General features: G+C 37.4%; 1 protein-coding gene across 1 annotated transcript in view; it reads right to left on the reverse strand.

Moving 5' to 3' along the window:
- The window catches only part of TMEM131L (transmembrane 131 like), a 77,145-nt gene that overhangs the window by 7,331 nt on the left and 51,565 nt on the right, over positions 1–18,249 (reverse strand). The window contains 13 exon segments of the mRNA XM_029959952.1: positions 259–337; positions 1,382–1,567; positions 2,461–2,618; positions 4,150–4,274; positions 5,569–5,723; positions 7,951–8,567; positions 9,112–9,261; positions 10,827–11,012; positions 11,977–12,163; positions 12,467–12,609; positions 13,232–13,374; positions 15,480–15,552; positions 17,182–17,291. Of these exon segments, the coding sequence (XP_029815812.1) occupies positions 259–337; positions 1,382–1,567; positions 2,461–2,618; positions 4,150–4,274; positions 5,569–5,723; positions 7,951–8,567; positions 9,112–9,261; positions 10,827–11,012; positions 11,977–12,163; positions 12,467–12,609; positions 13,232–13,374; positions 15,480–15,552; positions 17,182–17,291 (2,312 nt within the window).

The raw sequence follows: 18,249 nt of genomic DNA on the forward strand, positions 1-18,249 counted from the left end.
TCCCATTAAAAGAATAGCATCAACTTGAAAGTCTCACTCCCACCTTTTTTTCAAAAAACATTACTACTTTAATATAACTAAGTGGAAATATAGTAAGTTGCTTTTCATATACTGAAGATGATCTTCTTCCAACTAGTAAGTACAATCAGATGATCATAAAAAATGACAACAGGTAGGTATAATTTACCAAACTGAGACACAATTTCAAGTTGGTGGTGTTTCTTTAATGTCTTACAGGTGTAGATTAAAATTTTTTACCTGGTATTGCAGATGTTATGAGACAGATTTAAAGTGATAGGAGTTTCAGATGGAAAATCATTTTGTGAAATATTCTCTCCTAAAGAAAAGAATGACTGTGAAAATCAAAGGTCTTTAAAAAAAAGAAGTATGCATAGAATATACATACACACAAATAGATGCATCAATGGTGTTAATTAAGTTTTCTCTCAGACTGGATTATCACTAACTGCATTAATTTCAAAGCATGCTACCTAAGTCCATGTGGTTTAAAATGTATTTTATGACTCAGATGTGATTACCATACTCTTAATGGAGAGGTTCACTTGTTACTATCAAATTGATTTTGAATTTGTATTTACTTATTTTCCTTTTTTTTTTTAAGGGGCATTATAATTTGAACAAACAGAAAAGTCATATACACACAGTTCGTTATCTTTTAGATCTCAGGTTCGGATACATCATGTCCTATCATTCAGTAATGTAAAGTTTTATACATACACAAATACACATGTAAGTTCCTGCATATTTTTAAATCATTCAAACCATATTTTTTCATGCACTCAAAGCTGGGTTTGCTTGTGTCACTTCAACATTTTAAAATTATGGCAGTGACAGGGTTTACGCTTTCAACTATTTTAATGATATTCAGGCATTCAAAAATTGCAGTAATGAACCACAGCTCCCATTTCTCATAACAGTCAACTGGCACAGGTCTCCTGTCTACTTATGCCTTGAATACATCTATCCAAACCCCACATCCTCAGATCTGAACTGCTTTCACACATTCTTCATTTGTGCATTTCTTAAATAGCTATAACATTTTAAAAAGAATAATATGATGAAACATAAATTCAAAGGCAGAAATTGCTCTCAGTTCTCCCATCTTTCCACAAAAACTAATTCAGATTCCTCCAGTGAGGAGCCTGATGCTTTCTCTGGAGCCTGACAGGTCATCTTCATTTCCACAAAACTTGTGGTACTTCTTGTCAAGTACAAAGTTATTTAAATCTCGCCCTCTGTTTCTGAGAGGTGCCCTATAAAAGGCAAGTTATGTGCCCCATGCTGTGGTAGCCCTTTCCATTCAGAAGGAAGGCAAAAACTTTGCCTGCCACTGTGAAGAGGGACTATTTGCAAAACTTACTGGATGGAAGAAAATGCCTGGCAGTAATCATTGGCTTTTTATCTCCGTCTGAACTGCTGGTACTGCTCCAGCTACCCCAGCTCCCACGACTGGCACGAACACTTCCTGATGAACTTCCACAATCAGAGCTTGAATCAGAACAAAACTTCTCCAAAGACTTCTTTTTGGACCGCTGATAAAAGCTTTCTAAAGAAGTTGGGAAAAAAAAAACAACCAAAAAACCAACACAACATTTAAGAAAGCTTTGTCAGTGAAAAGTTATCTGAAACATAAATTTACCCCCGTACTCTCTGTATTTACTGACAGTAAGAGAGAAAATATTTACTGATAGCCTCTGTAAATATACCAGCCCCTACCACAAGGAGCTTATGTCCTACACAATGTCCCAGTAAAATATCCCAGTAAAATAAATGCAAGTGAGGATAAAGTGCAGCTACAGGCAACAGGTCGAAAGAAGAAGCACATACTGTCCTTTGAAATATACAGTTAGCACTTTAAACATGAAACATGTCCTGGCTGTACGATCATGCATACTAAGAGCAATGACAAAATGTTGCAAGTAATGAATTCATAAGTGATAGATTCTCCTTTCTTATTATCTCATCAGAGAGGCAAACGACTATTCTATAGACATTGATATCTTTCATCAGATCTCATCTTCCCAAAAGTCAGGGAAAACAGATGATTAAAATCCTGACAGAAAGGCAGGAAGCAGGTACCCAAGCTAGTGGGGTTTTTGAAAAATGACCTGCGTATTCTAAAACTGGTCTTTGCAATACAGTTGCTTCAGTTAATACCTGCTTTCATTTGAACACACAAGACTGTCAGTCCTACATCAAGAATAGATGGATTATGGCTTCAGACTGACTCATTTTCTGATTTGCATCACCAACCAACCCCCTGGAGAAAGCATGCAGAGCCCATCAGAAATGAGCACGTATTATTTCAGGCACTGTCATCTTAGCATCAGGGTTCAAAAGTGAGAAAAGCACAGGTCTCTCAAGAAAGGAATACAGCTCTAATGCCACAGAATCCATATTGTGTTTCTTTCCTCATTTAAGACAATTAAGATTGTGTACCTGTTTCTCCCTGTATAGACAAGCTCCCAGCTTTTTGGTCTGCTTTACAATTTTCTCCGTTACTCTGAGGACACCAGGCTCTTATTCCAATATTCGCTCTCAGATCCGGTCTTTCAAATTCACTGCACATATGCTTCAACTCACTCTGCTCAGGGACCCTAGTACAATCACACCCGAAGAAATATGTTTGCATTTTATATTTGCATTTTTTCCTTTTCAGGCATTAAACACTGTAACTCACACACCTATTGAGGCAGGATGCAGGGGAAGGAAAAGTTTTGGGAGTCTTATTCCCCAACTTTACAGAAACCTAAAAAGCCTTTCTCAAAATACAATATTTCGCTACACAGATGACTACTTTTCAGGGGAAGAGGCAAAACAACGTGTATGTTTAACTTCATTCTCTAATGCACTTGCAATCAGATGTTAGAGGAATAAGCACTAATGTGTAATAAGCACAGTCTAGCGCTGTACGAATATCCAGATACATGGAAAAATGTGCCCTGTGTTCATTTCACTGGTATAATTATAACCAGAATAAAATCATAATCTGAAGCGATCCTAAGTTTTTGCTAGTAAAACTGAAGTATCTCCATTCAATATTGTAATCATAGAGTATTAAGGAAAATGAATAAAAGTCAGCTGTCAAATTTCTATAGAAAGGGAATGGTTCCATCTTAACTCAGAAAGTAGTAAAGGCTGAACTGGTCCGAGGAACAGACACTGAACTTCAGTATTTCACTTCTGGTATTTTATCCATCCTACTTATAAAGGTGCGCGTGCAGCAAAGATTTACACGTGCTGACTTCCCACACAATGAATAGTAATTTGTGCATAATGAGTTATAACGGTCCCTTCAGATTTACAATCTCCTTGTTAAGTCCACTGACCTCAACAGGACCGCTTGCAATAAAAATTAAGTCTGTGAAGGCTTTGTAGGATTGTGACCTTAATTCAAAGTGCTGGGGGAGGGGAAGGAGGACGATTTTCTCCTCAGAAGTGTTTCTATTCTAGCAGCAGTTTGTAAATAGTATTTTTTAACAATCCAAATAACTTAAATTTAAAATACATTAAAACAATATTTAAAAGTGATTTACAACTGACTTTAAAATGCATTTAAACAATCCTCATGGGGGAAAAAAGTAACTTTCCACTGTGCTCTCCATATTCTTTAGTCTAGTGCTGCTCTAGTCTTTTTAATCATTATGGCAAAAATGCAAGCCATCATCTCCTTTCTACATATTTCTCTTCCAAAATTACTAGAAGACAACATTCCCCAGTTACTCAATATAGCAGATGATTCTCCTGAAGATGGAATCATTTCAACAATTTTATTTTTCTTTTTTCACTGAAGGGAATACACAACTGGAATTTCTCCACATAATACACAATGGAAAGGAAGCTAACCATCAAACTTCAGAGACAGCACACTCCAGACTATAACAGAGAGCTACCACTGTTATGCAGAATGGAGTGCATCTATATAAATACAGATTTACAAGTGGAAATTTTATTTTTTTTTGCTGGTGATACTTAGTACTGCACATTCTTAAAAATAAAGCCTCAGGCAAGGATTGAAGTGTGTTTATTTAAATAGATAAAACAATCCTGCCTAATGTACTATTCAAAACCTGTGGAAACATGACAGTAACTCTGGATTTCTTCATGATTTGGTGAGGCAACACATACCTTGTAGATATATTAACGTTCTTCTTCTTATTTTTTCTAGATGTTCTATTTCTATTCCAATTCATATTTGGTACATTTCCTTCCTTTTTCTCCTGAGGTTTCTTCTTCCTATATGTATCTTCTTGCTAAAGGTAAAAATATGAGCTGAGACAATATGTACATTATAAAATGACTTTAACTCAGTCAATGAACTTCATTGGATTTTTCTAGCTAAATTTCTTTGGACAACATGACCCGACCCAAATGCATAGTTACTTCATGATTTAGTGCCTTTCCACAGCACATCTTCTTTCCAGCACCATGAATCTGATCAGCCTTTCCAAGACTCTGTCCATCAAGACAGCAAGAGATGACAAGAAAAATTTTTGAATTCCCAAACTTAGCATTTTCCCCTTCACAGCATCTAGCTCTGACTTCCAGGGAAATAAAAAAATGGAGGGAGAAAAAGTAAAGCAGTCAATAAAATTCCCAATGTGCTAAAAACAGAAAACATCTGCCAGATTTATGATCAGTTTGTGTGCAAGTTCAGCAGCAATAAATCCTCCCTCTCCTCAGCAGCTGGAGGGGGCAGGGGAAAGCCTTCATTTGAATTACAACTGAGAAAATTATGGAGTAAGTTACCAACAAATAACAGTAATATAAAAAAATGCAAGAAACAAACTGAGCACCATCAGCCACACATGGAAAGAAGTTTGTAACAACAGATCCCAAAATAAGACTAGACCTTTTCTGACATATTCCCCAAGCATGGTTTGCGATTCCTCCTTACACTTTTTTTGCTGTGGGATTCCTATCCAGTAGACAGGATATAAACATAATCCAAATTATTGGGTTTAATAAAGTTCTGATAAAAGTTCTTTTAGTGTTTTAGGCTGCCTGCAACAAAGGTACAGTCTGATGTGTTTATCATACTCAGAAACTAGAGGTGAAATGATCCTTCTCAGCAACTCTGCAATCTGTTAAGGGGCTTCTGCCTGCTGTATTCTCAAATGCAAATTTCTGATGCAAAGCCCTGTATTTGGAGATCAGGTCTGCAACTGAAGCCCAGTATGCCCACCTCCCCTCCAGAGAATGTTCCCACATCATTAGTGTGGCTGATAGCTGGCATTAGATTCCAGTACACACGTGCTGCTCTGACAGTAACAATCTCTGGCTCTGATATGGCCAATATCACAATATAAGAGCTGTTTTAATTTTTACACAAACTGTTCATCATTCTATACAGCAGCATTAATACACAATGGATGTGGAACAGCACATCTGCTTACTTCCTCAGTCATCTGATTTACGGTGTTTCAGATCTGTGACTGTATGTAATAGTCCCTACATACACATACATACCTATATGTGTATACATATATAAATAAACAATAAAAAGATAATTTTAAATTTGAAAAGCAGAAAGATCACAATACAAACCTCAGAACAAGTGGTCTCCTCTTTTGCACAGCATGGAGGCTCTTCCTTAGGTCCCTTATTAATCTTTTTCTCTGTGGAAGGCTTTAGGTTGATCTGCCTTTTTAAAGTCTCACAGCTTTCTGCTTCATTCCTGAGAGGCACTTGCTGGCTATTCCCTACAATCAAACAGTAAAAACAGTTGGCTTGGCATGAGAATGGGCTCCTAATCATAACCACTACCTTTCTTTACAAACAGACTTGTGTTGCTTTCCAAAACACTAGGATACTAAGCTCTAGGCTGATGACACTGAAAATTTCAAAATCAAAAGCTAATGCTGTGTAAAAATTCTTAGAGCAGTTGCAAAAAGTAGCTTTGTGGTTGGTGTGGTGCTGGTTGGTTCATGTTCATGAGCACACCACTCCTAGCACATGCATAAATTACCCAAGCCCCGCTCATCTTATCTGAATTTGAGCTATTTGGGTCTCAGTCATCAATCTGTAAGGTAGAATCTGAAGCTAGAGCATACTGGGCTAAAAAAAAACAAAAAGAAAAAAACCTGCAAGCTGAGTAGGGAGAAGACTTTTTAAGAATGGGTAAATCAAACTAAGGACGGCCTTTACTTGGTGCTTTACGCCTCTGAAGTGCCCTCTGCGGTCACTATGAAGACAAAGGGAAATCATCCTTTTTTAGGATGGGTTCCACATTAAAAGTTTCTTTTCTTGAGAGACTTGTGGGGGAGAATTATTATTTTGGTGTAACAAAGTCCAAAAGGTGAAAGATTCAAGAGGAAGCCTGCCTCAAAAACTAGCTGAGTTGTCCAGTTGAGTCACAGTCCTCACCTGGGCCCTGCCAATGCTGCACAGAACAGCATTAGCTTCACCTCTAATCAGTTCCAGGTATCTCAGATATCTACCATACATCTACAGTGATGTGCTACCAAGACTCTTGACTGCTTTGCATGAGAAATGTCATCACTTATTGAACTGGTCTTCTCAAATGGGAAAGGCACACCCAAACGTTTTTACCATTTCCTACCAACCAACTACAACATCCTAGCTCCGAGTCAGACACCCTCTCCCCTCTGGAGCAGGCAGCCAAGGTGACTGCAAAAGGAGTGCTTGTGAATGAAACATCAGGCAAGGGAGGCTGACAGAACTCTAAAGAACTCTCTGTTGACCTCCAGCATACAAACCTGCAAGTACCCAAGGTCTTGAAGACTCCCTGTTTGCACAAAACCACATCTGTAACTATAATCAAGATACAAACACTGCAACATGGTACTTTTTAGACTTATTTATCCCATGAAACATCTTGAAACAACTTGAAATACTCACATCCCTGATAGCACAGAAAACCATAACTGCTAATAGACAACAAGGGAGCTTACCTTTAGTGCTTTACCACTAAATACAAGTGACTGGTAACTGTGTCAGGACTCCTGAAACCCTCTCTCAAGGTAGAAGTTTTGTCAATGAAAGAAGGTCTATTATCTCCCAACTGGTTTATGTATAATCATGATTTCCACAGCCTATACTCAAAGCTACTTTCCTGTGCACACAAATACAGTTAAGACATAATTACTGACTCCCACATCCCCCCTCTCTCTCCCCCCATCTCATCTCCTAATTCAAAACAGCTACATGCGACAGCAGGGCCTGAAATCCTTCTGTGATCGCTCACTCACTGAACTCTGCCACAGCTACAGCAAATGCCAGTTTTCAGCATTCAGCTACTTTGCCAAGTGCCTCAGTAAAGCTGAGCTTCCAGAGGATACATTCTCCTACCCTGCTTTTGACTTTTCCCAGGTGTTCTTTTGCTGCTCTTAAAATTTTGAATTGTGAAGCTAAGAGATAAGACTTCCCAGGTAGCTTATTTTCACAGTTTTAAAAAAAGAAAAGATAAAAAATATAGCTATTTAATTACTAAGAGAAACACTGATCTGCAGATTCCTACAAAATGTAAGTTCATAGCATTCTGATGTCAGTTTTTTGTTACTTTAGGTAGTTTCATCAAAGGAGTTCTGCACATCCAGTTCTGAACATCCTTGTTGGTGACTATTAAGCATCATATTGTCAGTGGACTTGAAAATTGCAAACTGGGATGCTTCTAAATATCTGACAAGGGCAATTTGTGTCTTATAAGCAGATCTATGATACCAATTATTTTAACTGTTAAAATGCTACAGCACAAGATTGAAATCTGCAAATGAAGCAAATTTATAACTTATGAAACAACTTTCAATGCAAGCTACTTCCTTAGGAGTGTAAACAGATAAATCACAGTGAACGCATCAGAAGTATCACATCTCCTTGTCCCACACAAAAGACAAAATCCTGATCATAGTGAACTCCTCAAAAGAGTTCACCTAGTAACTTAGAGTAATAGAATTTGAAAAAAATTACCACTAATTTTCCTAGAAATTTCCTGCAGTTCCGGCTGTTGTTGAGGTGAATTTCTGCACAAGTGACTTTCAGGTAGCTTCTTGGACATCTTCACAGGACAGAACTCCTGTTCTTTGAGCTCAGTTAGATTTTCTGAAGTTTTAAGGTTAGTTTCCTTAGGAAACATACATGTTTGAAGATCTTCCTTCAGATCACACTCTGAAGAAGTATTTTTAATGAGAACTGTATTTTTCAGTGTACTTTCTTCTTTACCCAGAAAGTCTTCTGGAAGAGTTAAATTCTTGTTAACGTTTATGCCATTTGCATACTTCAGAGTCACCCAGTTCTCACTGACAACATCAGTGCAAATGTCCTCTTTTGGTGCTGAGATTTGGTTCTCTGCAATCTGATTCTGTTTCTCATCAGTAGCTGCAATGGCACTGCCAGCTGCTGTGTTTGGTTTCTGCTTACTGTAGTAAACCGAACATTTGTGTTTCTTCTGAGAGTGGCTGTAGGTCGCAGGACTTCTCTTTGCTGCGCTCTGACTTCGGCTGGAAGAAGCACCTACAGATAGGAAGCCCTTCCCTTTACCTTTATCTGAGGAACTGTAGGAATCCATAAATGTCTTGCAACTTCCCCTGGAGAAGAAATAAGTTATTTGGGGTTATTTTTCTTTATAAAGTTAAGATGAATTGCTTTATGAGATATTTTTGTAAGAAACGAAAGGGGGGCATATTCTCAAGCCATGAAATTGCATTAAGTCTTCACTTTATCATACATCTAAGCACATTCTGATTCACTGGGAGTTGAGCAAGACTAAGTATGTGCTCAGACTTCAAACACACTTACATGCTTCAGTGTAACTGACCACTCAAGAGGGTCAGATTTGTGAATCATCAATGTATTTTCCATTCTTTCCATGGCTGCCACACATGGTATATTCTTTACTTTCATCACATAATTTTTCCTTATGCACTACTGGCAATATACAAGATTAATAAACCCTTGAGTTCTTCAATTTCTTTTGTGTGGAGATAAATATACACCACAACACTGAAAGTTCTCTGAAAAGAGGTTGCTTAGAACACCATCTCCTCTAAACCAGCCCACAGCAATATCACAATACAAACAGACAGAAAGCATCACTCCAAGGTACAAAAGAAGAAAAAAAAGTATTTTTACTTGTAGGAATCGGAGCTGATTACGTCAACAGAGTTGCTGTTCTGCTGTGGTGAAGAATTAGGATTTGGCCTCTGTCTTGATTTCATGAACTCTGCTAGAATATACTGGGCTTGCTGGAAGGCTATCAGAATCACTCCGAGCAGGGACAAACTGCCAAAGAGAACAACAGATACTGATGTCTACAACTTCCAGAAATATTCAGTGAAAGAGTTAAAAAGTTTCTAACAAGATGCACTTTTGAAATATTTTGCTAGTAAATTCTAAGTAAAAAGACAGACAAGAAAACTCAACAAAGTTTTGAAAATAGCCTTCCTTTTTTTCCTTATAGCCCTTACTAGTTATTAGGTCTATAAAATAACTCAGTCATGAGTTTTAAAAAAAACTAACAAAGAAAAAATGCCTTCTAAAAAAGCTAGTCATTGATTTAGAGATAATTTAGAAGTCTCACTACAAGTCAATGACTATACATCGTAGAATGATACCTATCAGTCTTCTGAGTGCCTTCTATTCATTCATGATAGTCATGTCATTATTTTGATATTCATTTAATACTGTCTCTTTCTTTTCCTAGAGAAAATACTGGCATAAAATGAGCCACAAATGCTACTGTATTTCTGAACTAAAAACGAAGCTGCAAAATATCCTCTTTATACATGGTGTATTAACTGCACCAAAAATAAATGGATCTGAACAAAAATCTTTGTAATTCATCAAACCGCCTTTCTCAGTCATGCAGTATAAACTTTGTTAGCAGGAAAACAGAACGAGAAATTCCTGATTTTTCAGATCCCTACAGTCCCTTTTTGTTGCATCTAGAACCACACAATGTGGTCACCGCTATTTCTTCATTTGTGCTCTGTTTTCTGTGTCAAAACAATGCAAGCAGCACCGCAGTGTGCATCAGGATCTCGGATATGTATCAGTACATGTATGTTACCATTGTGACATTCACAGTCACTGCTTCTTGTAGGAACTCAGGGTTGGTGTGATGAAAGCACTGAACATCACCTGTGCCCAACACAGCATTCAGTTCACACTACTCAGTGTGAAAGGTCAGTAAAGGAAGACAAAAAAACCAGTATGTGCAGAAGCAGAACCCTTCACTGTTTTACAAAGGTAGTCTTCTTCAAAGCAGTTTAGCATGTGCCAGCAAAGAATCAGCTAACACAAGCCCCACCATCTTTCTGGGGTAGCCTGTTTTGCAGTGTGCCTAGCAAAAACTAACCATAAACACAAATAATTTTTGACAAGTGAAAGGAGAAAAGAAGTAGAAGAAGAAGCAAGTCCTCAAGTAGTTGTCTGAAACTATAAATAAAATTCACATTAATTTTCCAGGAATACTTAAAGGGAATCTTCAAGCCCACTCAACTCTATTTATAATGTTCAGATACTAACATGTTACATGTGTGGCTCTACTGTGGTGGGTGCAAGTCTTCTAGTATGCTGAGAATTCCCATGGGGATATCCTAACCCTTTTTCATTGCAGCCTTAACATGGAAGTTTATCAGGAGGAGCAGCAAGAAATGCTTGCCAACTCCATCACCAGCTACTGTTACCACACCTAAGCTGTCACAGCCAGCTGGCAGGACTCTCAGGAGACAGATGCAGTAGAGATTTAAGGTCATCACAAAAAATCTAACAGAAGGCAAAAGTGCTTGCTGATCTTTCCCTGGCAGGTCCCTTTCAAACTGTTGCAAGGGTCCTGAAAGCATTACCTTACAAAGAGGACAGTGAGCCTCCAGAAAGACTCTTCCCAGCTGGGGCCTGGTACCACGTCTGCACATAGTGGTAATAGATGGTGAGGAAGAGTCACGTTGAGTGTGAAGTGGAACTCCAAATCAGCAGCAGTCACCAGTGTAAGCTCACGAATTACCCAGGAAGATGTAAAGTCAGGAGTGAATCTATTAGGAAAAACAGACAGAACTGGTATTACTTTTCCATTTTTGGGCTGAATTTAATTTTCTGAAGTCACATTGATACAAAAAATACAAAATAATTCCTGATTTAATAATATGGAAAAAAAAGGCAATGAAATAAATGTCCACTGTCTGCTTAAACTGTGCACGTGGCATTAGCACCTAACAGCAGTTAAGACTTTTAGGTCATCCTCAGTTGGTAATATACGTGGTTTTCTTGTGACTCTTCACAATACTCTCGTTACTGCGACTCATTTTCCTTTTTTCAAGGAGGTGCACATGAACAACTCAGGTTTTACAAAAGTCTTTAACAAAAGCAGAGTTGTCAAGAGCACAGGCAGCATTATTTCAGAATGGGCCAGGTACTAGGGTACAAAGCTGGAAAGATAGGGAAAGCAGAAGAAAACATCAGATTTGTCTCTTCGTCCACTTCCCTGACCCACCTCATTACTCTATTTGACTGCCACGGGTACTGCTAGAAGGTATGACTTGCCTTTTTAATCAGTAGAGATGATACTTGTATAGGAAACCACAGTTACTTTAATATAGTAATATCAACTCTACTTATGCTTAAGTCACAGTATCTTTCACTCAAGAGGATTTTAAAAAGAATCAGTTTTAGACTATGTTCAGTGTTCGGAAAACATGACTAGATTATGGTCAGGCTACTCGGAACATGCTAGAGAATAACAATCAAATTAAAAATTGTGGCAACTCTTTTGCTTTAATTTATTACTTCATAATGCACTGATAAAAGTATGTGTGCTGCTTTTTAGAAATTATGAGTCCTGTAAAGAGACACTATTATATTATCCATTTGTTACTATTACCCCTAGAGAAAGGTTTATGAAATTTACATTCACAAGTTTGAGTGTGGGTATGCTACTGCAGTATCATACCCACAAATTTCCACTAAAGTTATTTTGTCAGCAAATTTGTCAGTGCTTACACAATGCTGATCTCTCGTGATGAGTTCTGGGCCAGGAAAAATTCCTGACAGTCTAACACTTCAAATCCATATCCTTGGCAACTGTAACCATTGATTTTCATCGATGAAATTGTTATAGGAAGAGGCCCAATATTCTCTACTTTGAAGTTCTTCGTTATGGATAGAATTTGCTTGCTGTCTTTCAGTTCTTAAAGGAAAAAAAGAGAGCAATCATTTAACAGTGCATAAAAATGACTTTCTTACATTTACAAGTAAACTGCTATTTTTATTTACAATCTAATAAAACACTTAATATAACCCCTTTTGCAGTAGTGTAGTTCTAGAACTTTTAACCATTCTCAGTGTTTTGTAAAAACAGAATCTACGCCCCTCATGACCAAGCTGTTCACCTTTTAACATTTTGTTTACTTAACATTAATGTACCATATCAGTACCACTACAGAGTAATGCAGCCAGCTACAAAACTAGAGACCTGTGTCTTCTTACTCACGTCGTCTGCAGTCCATTAGCGTAGCTTCTGGCACCTTAAATCGAAGAGATCCTCCTGCACCAGGTAGTCTTCCCCCTACTTTAAGCAATTCTTTGGCTCCAAAGCCTTCTACATTGACCACATCCAGAACGGTTAAGTTGTTTCTGCCATAATGTAAAAATCAAGCAATCAGTCACTAAAACACAAATTAAGTTTGCAAAATCACGGCTTTGCTCTCTAGGTGCCAAACCAACAACAGTGTTTCAGTAACAGAGTCAGTGGCCAAAACTGGTCAGGTTTTCCCTAAATAGAGATGGGAGCACTCCAGAACCAGTCACTAGTGAATTTCACGTAGTGAAGGTACAAGTTTTGTAACCACTGTCACTGGATAATAATTGTGCCACCTAGTAAAAATGGTTTCTTCTTCCATAAACTCTTTTCCTACAAAGATAACCAATGTTTGGCTGCACATAAGACTCACTGGATCCATAAATCCTATCATTATGGAGTCAAGCTGAAAAAGCCATGCAATGTGTTTCTCTCTTAACTCAAAATTACCTCAGTATATTCATATACATTTTATAACCCAATGACCACATATCAAGAAAATAAGACTGTATTTTTTAATGACTGAGACATAAGGTACAAACACACTTTAAGCACTTTCTATAAAATTGGAGGTATTCTGGTTTTCAAATTTTGAGCATTTGTCCATGCTCTGCGATTTTGCAAATTCATTTTACATTGAGTTGTTTGATTCTGACTTAAAACTGAAACGTGGCTTACCTGATTAAAATAAGGGAAGTTACTCTTTTGTAGTCAAGCGGTGTAAAAATTACACCAACTCTTCTGGTTTCCAGTGGCTGTAAACTTAACAAAAGCAGCTCAGAACTGCATTTCTTGCTGATGAAATCCTCTTGATGTGCATTCTATTAAACAGAAATGCACTTCTTATTCACAGAAACCATGTGTGTTTAAAGACGTCAATAAAGAAAGCACCGTATCGTTACTTAGCACTACATAAGATATTTTTGGCAAGGCGCAGAAACTGCTAACTTGTTATACAAAAGTCTTTCATTTTGACAGCATAAAACATCAGATAAGGTTGTTTATTTGAGCAAAAGTTCATATTACTGCACTTATTATGAGGAATGTATTACTTCATTTTTTTCAAAACAGTTTTTATTTGCTCAGATGGAAAAGAAATTATATAGTGTCTTTCATACTCAAAGAATCCTGAAACACTTCACAGCACAAGAACTGACAGTGTACTGATTGCATAGGGAAATGTGGCAACCATTATACCCTCAGCATATGACTTACAACTTGATTTAAGTGAGAAAGGGACTGTTGGCAAATATGCTGATCATTTGAGTCACTGGAAAGAAGCCAAAGTGAATTCCCTACTGTATTATTGAAAACCAGAACTACCAGAAGTTCACTTAGTCTGGAAATAATGTAAATTTTTGGTTTGTTTGTTTTTGATACCATTGCTTATTCTTTCTGCCACTATAGAAATGAAAATAGCCCTAAAACTTGCTCTTCCAGAACTGGGGGTCTTTTCTTAGAAAGGGGTGATCAGATAGCTATAGCAGTCAAAGCAACCATAAACATTCCAAAACAGGCTCTTGCTTCATTGTTTTTCATTTATGGTTGATTTATTAACAGCTTTTCTGATATTTTTCAGTTCAAAATGTTTTTATTCTTAGTCTATTTTACGAAAAATAACATAAAAAAACTTTCAGAACCTGCATTTAACAGGTAGTATTTATTAAAAGCAAGCCACATACGACATTTGCAAACTTCATCATGTCACTCCCTAAAAAGAAATGCATGCACTCAAACGTGAACCTAACAATTCATTACACATAAAGTGACTAGGGAAATGATAACGAATTGAAAAATTTGAATATTAAGCACTAGTGATTTGTTTAACAAGCCAAGATCCATCTCATATGTGCTGAATACCTATCTAACCATAGATGTTCCCCATAGTTCTTCAAATCTAAAGAAAAACACGTGTTGCACACACTGATGCAAAGATGTACCACTATTTTTCCATTTGGTCAAGAGTATGGTGCACGGGACTGTCGAAACTCAGTCCTACCCACATACTACCTTCTCTTTCTCAGAGTGTGCCTACAGGCAAGGGTTTATGAATTGCTGTCTCCTCTCTTTTACAACTCTTACAACTGCTGCCAAAAACGAAAGGTCAGCTTTGATTAGTGCAGCAAACATACTCTTTTCTTTTTATAAGAACTTTCATTAAAGTCTTAAAGCATATGTGCAGAAACATCTATCTACACAGGACATTAAAGATAAGTCTAGAGCATGTCCAAAAAGCAAAAAAAATATATGAATTCCGGGCTTCTGCACAAACCAGAAGTCTAAGAAGAAATTATCTGCATACTCTGGATGGTACTCTGGTCACCAAAATATGTCAACATCCCCGATACAGCATTTTCTCTGTTTCTGTCACTCATGACACATCATCTCAGGGTTTACCCACAGCTCAGCACTGGTGTGTCCCAGTAAAGTGTTATCACACATATGTAAAAATTAGGCAATGGGAACCAGCAAGAACCAGGACATTCCAAACCTGAATCTGGGAGCTGCAATGACACAAAGCTGAAATGTAGAAATCCAGCCTTCTCCTTCATTGAACTACCGGACAGTATTTCCCTCTACTGAAAAGATAATCAGCTAGTTCCTGCCATCACTGACTCAAAAGCCTAACACTTCATGTTCAACCTGGAGCTAAAAGCTAAGTCTCAACGGAGAATGCAAACGGTGGCCTCTTCAACACGTACACACAGTGTCCAGGCACACATGCACTCCCTTCCTATAGCTTTTGAGTCTGTTTTCAAAACAGACTAAAACTCTGAAAAATAATTAACTGCAAAGATACACACCTAACAATCAAGAAAACACTATGCTTTAAATAGTACTTCGGAATGACTGAAAAGTAGCATAGCTAGGGAAAGCTTTCTCTAGTGTGCCAGACCACTTCTCCTACCAAAAGTAGCCATCTTACCCTGTGAGAACATTCATCCATTAGCCTGAATTCGGTGGTTGTGAAATTAATAGCTTGCACATTTATGCCGAACCTAAATAAACCAAAAGAAAAAGTTAAGCACTTGAAACCCAGCCTGTCAGAAGTGAATTGACTTATTTTTAAATGCTGGCATCCGTTCTAAAATAAAGATTATTTTTACAATTTCATTTTGGCAGATGTGAAATACGGGTTTGCATTTTAAGAGAATACACTACAAATCAGTTTTACATGAATTCCACATATTTGGAACACAGACAAATGGTTGGGCATTTTAGATATGTCAGTGTACAATACTGTAAATGTTCACAGTCAAGAAATATAATTTTTAAGCCACACAAATACAAACACCCCAAAGCTTTTTCTGCCCACATAACTGTTAAGAAATAATAATCATTAAATCTCATTAATTTACTCAAATATCTCCCTTTCTACTCATGATTTGTTTGGGACAAAATTCTGTTTTCTATCACATAATTTGCAAATCAAATTCATGTAAAGTAGTTGATTATTTACCTGAGCACAAATTATAACCATTTGACATGAAGGTATTAAAAACTGACATAAGAGAACCAACAGGTAAAATTTAGGTTATAGAGGACTAATGGACCTCAAGCCACTAAAATGAAAACTCACTTGTCACAACTGTCAATGACATTAGCTTAAAAAGAAATAGTTAATGGATGTGATTTCTTGTAAACCTAGAAGATCTCCAGAAATTAAAGTGTGAAAATACAGAGAAAATGTAATTTCAAACCACTAGAAAGAGTCTCTGTGGAAATCACATTTAGTATGCAAACAGATGTAGTTATTAATGTGCATATATATACATACACACACATATATGTATGCACATACACATACCTATGTAAAGAAATGAGGTTAAGGAAGCAATTACACAGGAATCTGGACCCCAAATATGCAAGATACACTTCGGCACATGAGTAAAATCCCACTGTCTCGAACCAAGCAGTCCTACCAACTACATCATTTTCTCAAAGTGTGACAGCCAGGGCTTATTTTGGTGAATTTCAGTTCACCTCACTGTGCCCCTTTATTGCTCATCTAACTCTAATCTAGATTTCTCATTAGATCATCTCAGTTCTAAAACAGGAAGTCCAAAACAATGCAGAAACATTTACTCAGTTGGCCCTAAACATTTATGGTGGGGTTCCTGACTCTGGACCTGAATTTTTCTTCCTGGTTCCTGTGTCCTCTGTAACTTGGATTATTATCTAAGAAAAGCCTAAGAAAAAAATTTTTCCTGGTGGGACGGCTCAGATACCTTCTTCTCAGTGATCAGGCTACAGACCCTGTATAGATACCAACTGGCATTGTGGGGACATGCACATCCCCAATTCTGTAAGTTGTTCACCTCATGTGGGCAGCTTGCACTAAGCCTCAGATCCTAAAAGATGACAGCTAACTACAGTTTAGATCTGGCAGAGAGGAACTTGCTTAAAACATACTCAATTTGTAATTCATCAATGATGAGGTACATTACAAAGTCAAGCACCATACAGGAAGCTGCTCTGAACATGATTATATCTTCTAAAATGAGTCAGAACATTGTCCCCACCTAAGTGACACTCTGAAAAATTAAAAAACTACAATAAGCAACAATCATAAGGCATAGCAAATAGATCTTTTAAAAGGGAAAACAGTATCCTGAGATAGTTTTTACCATTTGTTCAGCAGACTCAGTGAAGCTTGGGGATCAGGGTAGTAAGAAAGAGGCAGAAGCTGCAACGTAACTGGGAAGGATGAAGGGTTTCTTAGTACGAAATATTTTACCTAAATAGTTTGGAGGGGAAAAGAAAAAGTTAAAACCTACATATTTGAGAACTGGATGGTAAAACAGTTCAGCGCTGGTAATATGATCTGCATTTTCAAGGGACTTCAATCTGGCTTCTGTCTTAATGCAGTATAATCATACATGCACAAGACTGCATGGAACAGCAGGACATGTCACCACAATGTCATAATTTGGAAAATCAGCTAAGAGTGCCCGAAGAACTGTGTGTATAAAAATATAGACTGCCCCCGCTCCCCCAACAATCCTTTCATTTGGAGTTTGATTTATGCAGGCAGACATGAACAAAGCTCTTGCACAGAAGAAAGTGCAGTTAGTGAAGTGCCACCCCTTCTCACAGAAGTCTGAGTGCTAGCAGGTTATTATACACATTACTGTAATGACTAACAATTAAATTGGACACATGGAATATTAAGGTAATTCACAATGTGCATATGAAAACTATTTCCATATGACTGGTTCTGGCATAGGGTAGGTTAGTGGAGACCTAAATCTGACAAACAAGAAAGACGTAATTGTCAGTGTGGCTGGAAGAGTGCTCTGCAAGTGGTGTATCTCTCATAAATGTTTTACACACTTCTGTTACACAAGGCAGTGGCATGAGGAAGACTTTACTGTAACCACATGCATCATTAATAACAGTACACACTATCCCTAGTCCTTTGTTCAATTATTTTACCACAAGCATGTAACTTATACAATGATGCAAGGAAAACTTTGACAACCACGAACAATTGTTGGATAAGACCTACGTTGCTTTACTCCTCTCCTTGTATTAAAACATTACAACTAGGAAACTTACCAAAGAGCCAAAGGGATATAAATCTAGTATCTTAAATTGGAACAAAACACTGATTTACCAGCAGTATGAAAATGCTAAGCAACACCAAACATTAACCACAAACTTTGTTATTTAAACAAGCTAAACATATACAACTC

This window comes from Manacus vitellinus, unplaced genomic scaffold, assembly GCF_001715985.3.
Source record: "Manacus vitellinus isolate BGI_N305 unplaced genomic scaffold, ASM171598v3 scaffold_0_pilon, whole genome shotgun sequence".
Lineage (NCBI taxonomy): Eukaryota > Metazoa > Chordata > Aves > Passeriformes > Pipridae > Manacus > Manacus vitellinus.